Below are 11,209 nucleotides of genomic sequence, written 5' to 3' on the forward strand. Positions count from 1 at the left end.
GCCCACACTTCCCTCTCCCCAGCCACTTCTGCTAGCACTCCCAGGGGGACCCCAAGGGGGACCCCAAGGTGTTCCCAGGCCAGCCAAGAGACATAGTCCAAGTCCCCGTGTCCTTGGTCTTCCCCGGGGCCGCCTCCCGGAGGGACGTGCCCGGAGCATCTCACGAGGGAGACGTCGAGGAGGCATCCTGACGAGATGCCCGAGCCACCCTAACTGGTTCCTCTCGATGCGGAGGAGCAGCGGTTCTACTCTGAGCTCCTCGCGGATGGCCGAGCTTCTCACCCTATCTCTGAGGGAGAGCCCAGCCACCCTGTGAAGGAAGCTCATTTTGTCCGCTTGTATTTGCGATCTCATTCTTTCGGTCACTACCCAAAGCTCGTGACCATAGGTGAGGGTAGGAACGTAGATCGACTGGTAATTCTTCACCACGACGGACCGGTGCAGAGTCCGCATCACTGCAGAAGCCGCACCGATCCGCCGGTCGATCTCCCGTTCCATCCTTCCCTCACTCGTGAACAAGACCCAGAGATACTTGAACTCCTCCACTTGAGGCAGGATCTCATCCCCGACCCGGAGACTGCACTCCTTTTCCGGCTGAGAACCATGGCCTCAGATTTGGAGATTTGGCTCAAAGTCCTGGGCCTAAAAACCTCCAAACGCCCGTGGTACCAAACACTAACACTCCCCCAGTGCTCAGCTAACAAAACAAAACATGATCTAACAGCAGCTACAGCTGTCAGCAGGTTACTTCACTGTCCATCATAAACTCTGTAAATCACAGAGAGTTGAGGCGGAGCAGCCGGAGGACATCAGAGGGAAAACCAGAAAACATTTCCTCCATAAAATATGATCCAGTTTTACCAGAATCAGTGAAATAGTTGCTGCTGTGTGACTTTGGTGTGCCCAGAGTCACACAGCGTGAGAACAGATGAGACGCCGTTCACCTGATGATGTCTGGTGTGTGTTCACAGGTAAAACTCTGGGCTCTGGGGCTTTTGGAAAGGTCGTGAGGGCCACAGCTTACGGACTCTGCTCTGCAGATACTGTTACGACCGTCGCTGTTAAGATGCTCAAACGTAAGTGTGTGTGTGTGTGTGTTGATCTGTTTTTCTCTGTAGTTGTGTCTGAAATCACTCCCTGCTCCCTTATTCCCCATATAACTACATCAATGTTAAGAAATATTGCATGAAATCTCCACCTCGGGGCGCCACAGTAGCTCTCTGAATAGACCGGATATATCATGTGTCGAGGCTGAGTCAGATCGCTTCTGAACCGTGAGGAAGTATCTGTTTTCCACAACCTGGAGCATTTATACAGAAACTAAATTTAGTCCCTGCTTCCTCCAGCTGAAACACAGATTAACAGAGCTCCTTAAAGGGTTCATGCTCACCTGGAAATGCCGTCTAAGATAGTAAAGATAGAAACATGACATGGCTTTAATATGTTAATAGTATTTATCAAAAGGTATCAGGTCTCTATCAAGGAAATCAAGTAATTATTGATTTAGTGCATTAAAATGCAGCAATTTATTTGGCTTTTTCTTTTTTTTTGGTTATTATGGAAAGCATGATGTCCAGATTAATAACAATGTATTATTTGCTAGGTGAGTACAGGTGGTACATTCAGAAAATATATATATTCAGAAAATAACAATTTTATTACAATTTGTAAGTTGAAGAACCTCTGACTCGATGAAGAAAGTTCTCAGATATTTGTACTTCAGGTACGCAAACCTCCCTGTAAAGTTAAAAATGAAATAAATTAATTTAAAAACTGAAATTGAACTTTGGTCTCAATATCAGCGTGCAAACGTAGTCGCGTTCATGCAAGATAGCAGGCGAGTGGAGGTGAAATCAGCGGTTTAAATATCAGGAAGGACGAGGTCCACACGGTACTTTACTCGATGTAAGAAAACTGTGCTGGGTTATTTCAGCAGTCAGCAGTGAAGTACGGGTGGTGCTAACTTAAATTATGTCTAACATGAACCAGAGCCAAACTAAATGCAGGCAAATAAATAAATAAAACAAAACCAAAGTGAGTGCCTTCACGGAGAAGAAGCCATCCGTCTTACAAAGGCTGCAAACATGTGACAACAATCACTTAACAAGGCTGGAAAGGCCAAACCATGAAGAGGAAGCAGAGGCAACACAAACGTCCGTCATAAAGGTGGTAAAAAGTTTGAGAGACACTTATAATATGATGCATAAATTCCAGCAGAGCTCTACACAGGAAACAGGGAGTGATGTCAGACACAGCCTCGTGCACGTTGTTGCTGTCAGAGTTCATAAACGTTCTGCTGATGTCACCCCAGCCAACGCTCATTCGACGGAGAAGGAGGCGCTGATGTCAGAGCTGAAGGTTCTCAGTTACCTCGGAAACCACGTGAACATCGTCAACCTGCTGGGAGCGTGCACGGTCGGAGGTGAGATGGTGATCTGTTAGGAGTTAAGTTTCTCCAGCTGCATGCACGCACGTTTGTTTGTTACTCGCTTATCGACGGAGTTTGTTTCACGTTTATTAGGCTGATGCTGATGTGCTGACTCGCCAATATGCGCCTCTTATTAAAAATCAGATATTGGACAGTCAGTAGCGAGCGGCTCCTAAATGAAAACGTGACGCAGTTGGACTGGTCATAAATCTACTGCACAGGAGATCAATATTATCTACCTGTCTGGGCCTCGGCATTGATTATAAAGCAGCGTTTGGATTGGATTCTGCATGAGGTTGCACGAGTGTGTTATTAGGAGAGAAACACTGAACACTTTAGGTTTTTTTCTGGCAGCGTCGGGCATGAAAAATCCAAATTTGAAGCTATTAAACACACTTTGTTCAAACCTGTCTGAATGTGCTTGCAGTCAAATTAACCAAATTCCTCCCAGACATCTTCTTTGGCTCATTATTCCAGCTTTGGCTCTCTGCTCTCCATTGTTCGACGCTGTCAAATGGTTTAAAAAACCAAGAAAAGAAACAAAAAAAACAAGTGAATGAAGGTTTTTTTTTCTTCTTCTTCTTCTTTTATCTCTGCACGCCAGGCCCAATTCTGGTGATCACCGAGTACTGTTGCTATGGCGACCTCCTCAACTTCCTGCGCCGAAAAAGAGTGTCTTTCTTAAACTCCCAAGCCGGCGACGGTTACTATCGCAACGTCTCGAACCAAACGGAGCCCACAAGGTGTGTATGTGTGTTTGTGTGTTAAACTGTGATTTGTAAAACACAATGTGTGATGCTTACATGTGTGTGTGTGTGTGCAGCAGAGAGGAGATCGGTACAGGATACATGCCGATGCGTCCGTCTGAGAAAGAAAGGACTTCCCAGTCAGGTATCTCACATTTTAACGACACACCGAGCTGTAAAGTAAAAGTTCCGCTCACTAAAGCCGACCCTGTGATCTCCATCTCCAGACGACATCGATGATCTGTCCCTGGACGCCGAAGATCTCCTCAGCTTCTCCTACCAGGTGGCGAAAGGAATGGAGTACATCACATCCAAGAACGTAAGGGCTTTTACAGACTGCGTGCTTTATTTATAGAGTCGTTACAGTCGAGATCTTAAAAGTGCTGCTGCTGGTTTATAAGTCACGTTATGGCTCACGGCCAACAGCTAATACAGTCTGAACTAGACATGGCGACGCTGCATTTACATTAGATCCTAAACTGCTTATAGAAGCAGCTCCCGAATGTTTTTTCCTGATTCAGTTTTTCTTACTTTTGCAATGTCGCGCCCCAGTTTCAGAGTTTAATCCCACTGTGTGTGAATATGTTAAGCTGTACTCGAGTATTTGTTCAGATTACATTACTTATAGCGAGTCGACAAGTTTGCCAACAGCTAATATTAGCCCAGCTCCTGTTCTGGCACGACACAGGCCTGTAAACTCCCTCTTCCTCTTGTTCGTCTTCCCGGTGGTCTAAAACTCTGCGGTACAAACACTAACACATAAACTCTGTAAATCACAGAGAGTTGAGGCGGAGCAGCCGGAGGACATCAGAGGGAAAACCAGAAAACATTTCCTCCATAAAATATGATCCAGTTTCACCAGAATCAGTGAAATAGTTGCTGCTGTGTGACTCAGTCATTCACTCCGGAAACCTGGTTGCGATGTCAGGACTCATTTCCGTGTTTGGTTGTGTGTGTGTGTGTGTGTGTGTGTGTGTGTGTGTGTGTGTGTAGTGTATCCACAGGGATCTTGCAGCCAGAAACATTCTGCTGACTCATGGCAGGGTGGCGAAGATTTGTGACTTCGGGTTGGCGCGAGACATCACGACCGATGCCAGCTACGTGCTGCGAGGCAATGTGAGTCTCTGACCCTTCGTCCTTCCTGGCTTTCTTTCTTTCTTTCTTCCTTCCTTCCTTTCTTTCTTCCTTGCTTCCTTGCTTTCTTCCTTCCTTCCTTCCTTCCTTCCTTCCTTCCTTCCTTCCTTCCTGGCTTTCTTCCTTGCTTCCTGGCTTTCTTCCTTCCTTCCTTCCTTCCTTCCTTCCTTTCTTTCTTCCTTGCTTCCTTTCTTTCTTTCTTTCTTTCTTTCTTTCTTTCTTTCTTTCTTTCTTTCTTTCTTTCTTTCTTTCTTGCTTCCTTCCTTTCTTCCTTGCTTCCTTGCTTTCTTCCTTCCTTTCTTCCTTGCTTTCTTCCTTCCTTGCTTCCTTCCTTCCTTTCTTCCTTGCTTCCTGGCTTTCTTCCTTTCTTTCTTCCTTTCTTGCTTTCTTTCTTCCTTGCTTCCTTCCTTCCTTCCTTCCTTCCTTTCTTTCTTCCTTCTTTCCTTCCTTGCTTTCTTCCTTCCTTCCTTCCTTTCTTCCTTTCTTCGTCCTTCCTTCCTTCCTTTCTTCCTTCCTTCCTTCCTTGCTTCCTTTCTTTCTTCCTTCCTTCCTTCCTTTCTTCCTTCCTTCCTCCTTCATTCCTTCCTTCCTTCCTTCCTTCCTTCCTTCCTTCCTTCCTTCCTTCCTTTACTCTTTAGTACAAGCGAACTCACTTCTCTCATAATTGCGGCTCTTCCTCCTGCAGGCTCGCCTGCCGGTTAAGTGGATGTCTCCCGAGAGTATATTCGACTGTGTCTACACCTTTGAGAGTGACGTGTGGTCGTACGGCATCCTGCTCTGGGAAATCTTCTCTCTGGGTAACATTTCCAGTTACAGCTGTGCTGCCCACTTCTGCTTCATAATTATAATTGCTCCTAAGCAGCAACATCACTTAGTTTAAAATCTAATTATGAGACATAACGTAGCAGCTCCAGAAACCAGCGTCATCCTCCTGAATCCACGAGTTCTTCTAGGTAAATGACACACGATCATACTGTGTGTGTACTGCAGGTAACAGTCCGTACCCCGGGATGCAGGTGGGCTCAGCGTTTTACAGGATGATTCAGGAGGGCCACAGGATGAGCAGGCCGGAGTTTGCTCCCATCGAGATGTAAGTGCACAGCATCTAAAGAGAGCTGCAACAATTATTGATTAAAATGTCCAAAACATTGTTTGTAGAGCGCAAACAGTGTAATCAGATTACAGATTTGGTTCGACCAGCTGTCAAAAAGTCAAAAAATATTTAGTTTACAAGAAAGTAGTCAATCCTTATATTAGTTCTGTTGGTTTTCTGGGAATCAGCTGCATGATTAATTGACTAATTGCTAAACTAAATACACTTGTTGTGTAATGTAATGAAATAGGTGCTTCTGATTGATCACGTACCTCCATGCACGGTCTCACCTCTGCAGGTACGACATGATGCTGTCCTGTTGGAGCCACGATCCTTTGAAAAGACCTTCCTTCAGGAAACTGGTGGAGAGGACCGAGCTGCTGCTGTCAGAAAACACCAAGAATGTGAGTAGATGAAGCCATGACACGCCGGAGTAACATCTCCAATCAGGCTGGCAGCTGTACCGTGGATGCTGAGGTTTTATGGTTAAGCCACCATGGCGCTCTCTCAGTTCAGTTTATCTATCATTTGCATGTTAAGTTGGACGTAGCGGACTTAAGCCTGAGGCCGAGAACAGTTTAATTTTGATAACCAGAGGTGACAGCGTGGTTACCGGCTGAGATAACACAGCGTGGGAATCCAGGAGCAGGTGCAGTGCTGCTGATGGTGGCAGGAGGCCAAAAAACAAGGAGCCGCAGACAAGACAGGGCTGGATTTCCTCAAGCAGAGGAAGATCAAGATTAGCAGAGCTCACGGGAAAGTACTTTTGTGCTGCAGAGGTGGATTAGATGACAAGAGGCAGATGGCGTGGAGGAAAGTGGAGGACATGCCCAGAAACACAAACAAACAGAGAGAGGCAGACGAGACGGGAACGCTGGGAAATCAATGAGCCTCATCATATGAGGTCATCGGAGTTACCTCGTTACGGGTCTGGGGTTTACAGATCCACCGCAGAATGCTCGTGTTATAAAGCGTGACGTTTGAGAGACACGGGCATCTATCAGGCTGCGTTAGATCGTTGTTGTTGTTCGGAGCAGGCTGCATCTGCTCAGTGAAACATGGACGCCTGCCGCAAACAGATGTTTGAATGAAGTCTCTGAACTGCAAAGGCAGAAGAGCAGACTCTGCTCTAGACTGCTGCATGCTCGTAAAGACGTCTGTCAGGTACAAAAAAACAGAATGGGAAGGGCAGCTACAAAGTTGTTGCAGCAAGTTTCACAGCACTGCATGTAGTTTGGACTTCTGAAGATCGGCGGTTCGATCCTGGCTCCTGAAGGCATGAGCCGCTGTCAGACTGGAGAGGCTCTGTCAAAGAACAGTCCATACAGAAGTACATTTAGATGTGGCGTCAGGTGATGCTCGAGAACTTGACTAAATCTCAGATTCGAGTGACTGTTTTGTTGCACTTTTCCATGTCAGAGGGCGGGTTTTGGGAGAACAGCATCAACCAGGGCAAACAAAGAAAGAAATGTAGGATCCAGTGTTGTTGGGAGCTTGATCCATAACTGGTTCTGAAGCTTTTGTGAGTGGATCAAATCAAAGAGTGATTTTCTCCCCTCAGATTTTATGTCACAAGAAAAAAACTATTTATAATTATTTAGTTTTTATTATTTAATGAACTCTGATCATCTGGTGAAGTCTTTCCTTTCACCCATCAGCAGCGGGAGGAGTTTTGGCTTCACATTCAGCCTCAGATTACGTCTGAACATGATTCATGGGGAGGCAGCGACTAAGTACGAGCGTTGATCCCGGACTCGAGTTGTTGCTGCGATGATGAGAGGATCGCAACACTTTTTCTTTTAGTGTGTCAGATTTGTTTTCTCCCTTTTCACGGGAATGTTTCGACACTTTTGGGAAATGCACTCACGCCGCCTCCTTGCCAAGAGTTAGACGAGAAGACTGGTGACAAAGTAAAGGATATAAAACAAACAGCTGTTCAGACTGGAGACAGATCTGTGAGAAAATCCACCGACCAGCAGCTCTAAAGTGAACACGTTATATCTTAGTTTAATTACAGTTTGGGGCTTTAACAGGGAGTTATGTGTGAAACTCAGATAAGTTTAGCTGATTGCAGATCTTGTGTTGATCTTTTGAAAAAGATAACTTGAGTTTGAGGTGACAGATGTTTGTTCTTTTTCCTCTAATTTAAATAAACTGTCTATGGTATCATCTATCTTCAATAACAAATAGATTTGTCAGGACAAGACTTCTAAACCATACATAAAATCCACAACATGTCATTTTGACACTTTGATTTTGTACATATTAAAAGGAATAATAAAGATATTTACTGTAGTAAATCTTAAAATTACCACCTGAGATCAAGAAGACAGCTGCTACAGGTGGTACTCCGGGTTGCCAGGTATGAAACTGCGCTACAGTCCTGAAAGCAAATGAAGTGGATCAAAGTCCGACTTAAAAAGCTCCATGACCAGAAACAAAACATATGGTGGCAAAACACCGAAGATATCGGAGGTTGGGACCACTCCCCTGGACTAAAAGTCTCTCCTGCTCTTGTTCAGTTCCTTTTAATCTCTTTAGTCTCTTGCAGTCTCACAACTTTATGTAAGTGATTATTAATCACTGATGCGTTCTTCACCCAACTCTTAACTTCATCATCAGTCTTGGAGAAAAGATGGAAACACCTCTGGAGACACTTTGCAGAGACTGAATTTATGCATTCATTGTGATGAGGTTTGTGTTTTCCTTCTTCAGGTGTACCTGAGACTGAGCAACAATCCAGGTCATCCAGAGCAGCAGAGGGCACCATCACGAAGACTGAGCTCGGTCTGCAGCACGACAGCCCCGACCCAGCCGCTACTGCAAAGCACGGCCGACGTCTTCCTGGACTATGTCTGACACACACACACACACACAAACAACACATAAACACACACACACATGCACATACACACTGCGATGAAACACAACCCCCCCCTACCTCCCTGATCGTTCTCTCCTTTTACTGCACAAAGTACCAAGAGCCAAACACACTCTGTAAACTACTAACAACACACTCACTCAAACTAACGCTCTCTCACACACACACACACACACACACACACACACACAGTTACTGTATATATATATACGACCCTGCTCTGGGCTCTTAGTATCGGCCTCTATCTAATCTCCCCATTGGTGTATTGATCTCTGTGGTAGGTACATCAGGTGCACGTCTATATAAAGCGGACTCCAGCACTAACCGCCCATCAGATACAACATCACCCATCAGCAGCGGGAGGAGTTCTGGCTTCACATTCAGCCTCAGATTACGTCTGAACATGATTCATGGGGAGGCAGCGACTAAGTACGAGCGTTGATCCCGGACTCGAGTTGTTGCTGCGATGATGAGAGGATCGCAACACTTTTTCTTTTAGTGTGTCAGATTTGTTTTCTCCCTTTTCACGGGAATGTTTCGACACTTTTGGGAAATGCACTCACGCCGCCTCCTTGCCAAGAGTTAGACGAGAAGACTGGTGACAAAGTAAAGGATGTAAAACAAACAGCTGTTCAGACCGGAGACAGATCTGTGAGAAAATCCACCGACCAGCAGCTCTAAAGTCCGCTAATGAACACGTTATATCTTAGTTTAATTACAGCTTGGGGCTTTAACAGGGAGTTATGTGTGAAACTCAGATAAGTTTAGATGATTGCAGATCTTTGATGTTGATCTTTTGAAAAAGATAACTTGAGTTTGAGGTGACAGATGTTTGTTCTTTTTCTGTCTATCGTATCATCTATCTTCAATAACAAATAGATTTGTCAGGACAATACAATAATAATAAATGTCATGTGCAACAAAACCATACAAAAAATCCACAACATGTCATTTTGACACTTTGATTTTGTACATATTAAAGGAATAATAAAGATATTTACTGTAGTAAATCTTAAAATTACCACCTGAGATCAAGAAGACAGCTGCTACAGCCGGTACTCCGGGTTGCCAGGTATGAAACTGTGCTGCAGTCCTGAAAGCAAGCAAATGAAGTGGATCAAAGTCCGACTTAAAAAGCTCCATGACCAGAAACAAAACATATGGTGGCAAAACACCAAAAATATCGGAGTGCCCATTCAATATTTTATTTTAAAATAATTTTTAGTGCATCAAAACAAGTAAAATGAAGCCACAAAACTTGTATTTTAGATCATTAGAAAGGCCACAGACTCACCCTCCATAAATCAAAAAATATCTCCACCATAACTGTCAAACAAACAAGATACAAACCAAATGAAGCTTTTTGCTGTCATTATTTTGTAGCACAGACACGCATGAACCTTCAGAAGGGAGCTGAAGGTGAGCTTCCAGAGGAGCCAATATCAGAGGACACGACTCCAATATGTTGAACTTAAATGTTATTCAGTGGAGCTTTAAAGTGGCTGGTGGGCAGATTTTGTCGTTGGCTGGTCGTTTCCCTCCGTTTCCAGTCTTTCTGGTAAGCTAAGCCAACAGGCAGCTTCATATTTAGTGTACAGATATAATAGTGGTCATCATTCTTCTCACATTCTTCGTGCAAGAAAAGCAAATAAACTAATTTCCCAAACTTTAACATTCTTAATTTTCCTGTAAGAGTCACTAAATCCTGAGACGTCGTCAGCAAGCCGACCTTCAAACTGGCTTTTAGCAGGCCTTTCAAAACAAAGTAGAACAAATGAGCCATGGCAAGGCGGCATGCAAGCGATAACTCCTCATAAAAATAAAAAAAAAGCCATAAGTTACGGAAACACTGATTCCCACCTGTGTGTTGTAGCTTTGAATACTGTGACTCGACTGCTGTATGTGTTTTAGGGTTTAGCTTTAGTTTAGTCTCTTTAGCCAGATGTTTTAGGAACGACTGTGTGCTCTTCTTACTTGATTTAATGTCGAACGTGTATGCAATGTAAATACAATAGACATGTGCCTTGAGATTTTTTTTTTCAAAGTACTGAACGCGTTCTTTGGTTGTGATGACAGTTATCGCCGAGCGGGTTAGACAGAAGAGAGAGCTTCTGTGTTCTGGTTTTGATACAGTTGGTTGACTTGTTGTAATAAAGAAAGTTACCTGTGACGGTAGAACCAAATGGAACGTGTCCATTTCTTTGTGATTGAAAATGTTTATAACATTAATATAATATACACTGCTCAACAAAATTAAAGGAACACTTTGAAAACACATCAGATCTCTTGGGAAAAGAAGTCATGTTGGATATTCTCTCCTGATATGGACTGGGTAATGTGTTAGGAACAAAAGGATGCCACATCATTAATGGAAGTGAAAACAACCTACAAAGGGCTGAATTCAAAGACATCCCCAAAATAAAAGCAAAAGAATCGTCCATTTTTGCCAAAATGTCTTTGTAGCAACTCATAATGGTACTCAGTAGTCCTGGGGGATCTCCTCCCAGATCTGGACCAGGGCATCACTGAGCTCCTGGATAGTCTGAGGTGCAACCTGGCGGCATCGGATGGACCAAAACATAATGTCCAAGAGGTGTTCTATTGGATTTAGGTCAGTCGAGCATAGGGGTCAGTCAATGGTATCAATTCCTTCATCCTCCAGGAACTGGAGCATCGTCGTGCACCAGAAGGAACCCAGGACCCACTGCACCAGCGTAGGGTCTGACAATGGATTGCCAAGGAATTCACTTCTGATTCTACAAACAGGCAGTGTACAACAAGGCAACAGTTGGTCTGTCTTGGGGTCTCCTCCCAGTTGGACCCAGAACATCTCCAGAGGAAGGCGCCCGGGGTGCATCCGGATCAGATGCCCAAAGAACTTCATCTGGATCCTTTCGACGATCCTTTCCAAGCTCCCTCCAGATGTC

General features: G+C 44.4%; 1 protein-coding gene across 2 annotated transcripts in view; it reads left to right on the forward strand.

The window, feature by feature from the left end:
* Positions 1–8,770, forward strand: part of kitb (KIT proto-oncogene, receptor tyrosine kinase b) — a 27,831-nt gene extending 19,061 nt beyond the window's left edge. The window contains exons 12-21 of one of the 2 annotated variants that reach the window (XM_019256334.2): positions 972–1,076; positions 2,312–2,422; positions 3,033–3,171; positions 3,252–3,319; positions 3,402–3,493; positions 4,168–4,290; positions 4,994–5,105; positions 5,299–5,398; positions 5,700–5,805; positions 8,117–8,770. In XM_019256334.2, coding sequence (XP_019111879.2) covers positions 972–1,076; positions 2,312–2,422; positions 3,033–3,171; positions 3,252–3,319; positions 3,402–3,493; positions 4,168–4,290; positions 4,994–5,105; positions 5,299–5,398; positions 5,700–5,805; positions 8,117–8,260 — 1,100 coding nt within the window. In that variant the 3' untranslated portion in view covers positions 8,261–8,770. The remainder of the gene's footprint in view (positions 1–971; positions 1,077–2,311; positions 2,423–3,032; positions 3,172–3,251; positions 3,320–3,401; positions 3,494–4,167; positions 4,291–4,993; positions 5,106–5,298; positions 5,399–5,699; positions 5,806–8,116) is intronic. The other variant, XM_019256335.2, reaches the window with a different exon arrangement.
* Positions 8,771–11,209: the final 2,439 nt, after the last annotated feature.

This window comes from Larimichthys crocea, chromosome X (assembly GCF_000972845.2).
Source record: "Larimichthys crocea isolate SSNF chromosome X, L_crocea_2.0, whole genome shotgun sequence".
Taxonomy (NCBI): Eukaryota; Metazoa; Chordata; class Actinopteri; family Sciaenidae; genus Larimichthys; species Larimichthys crocea.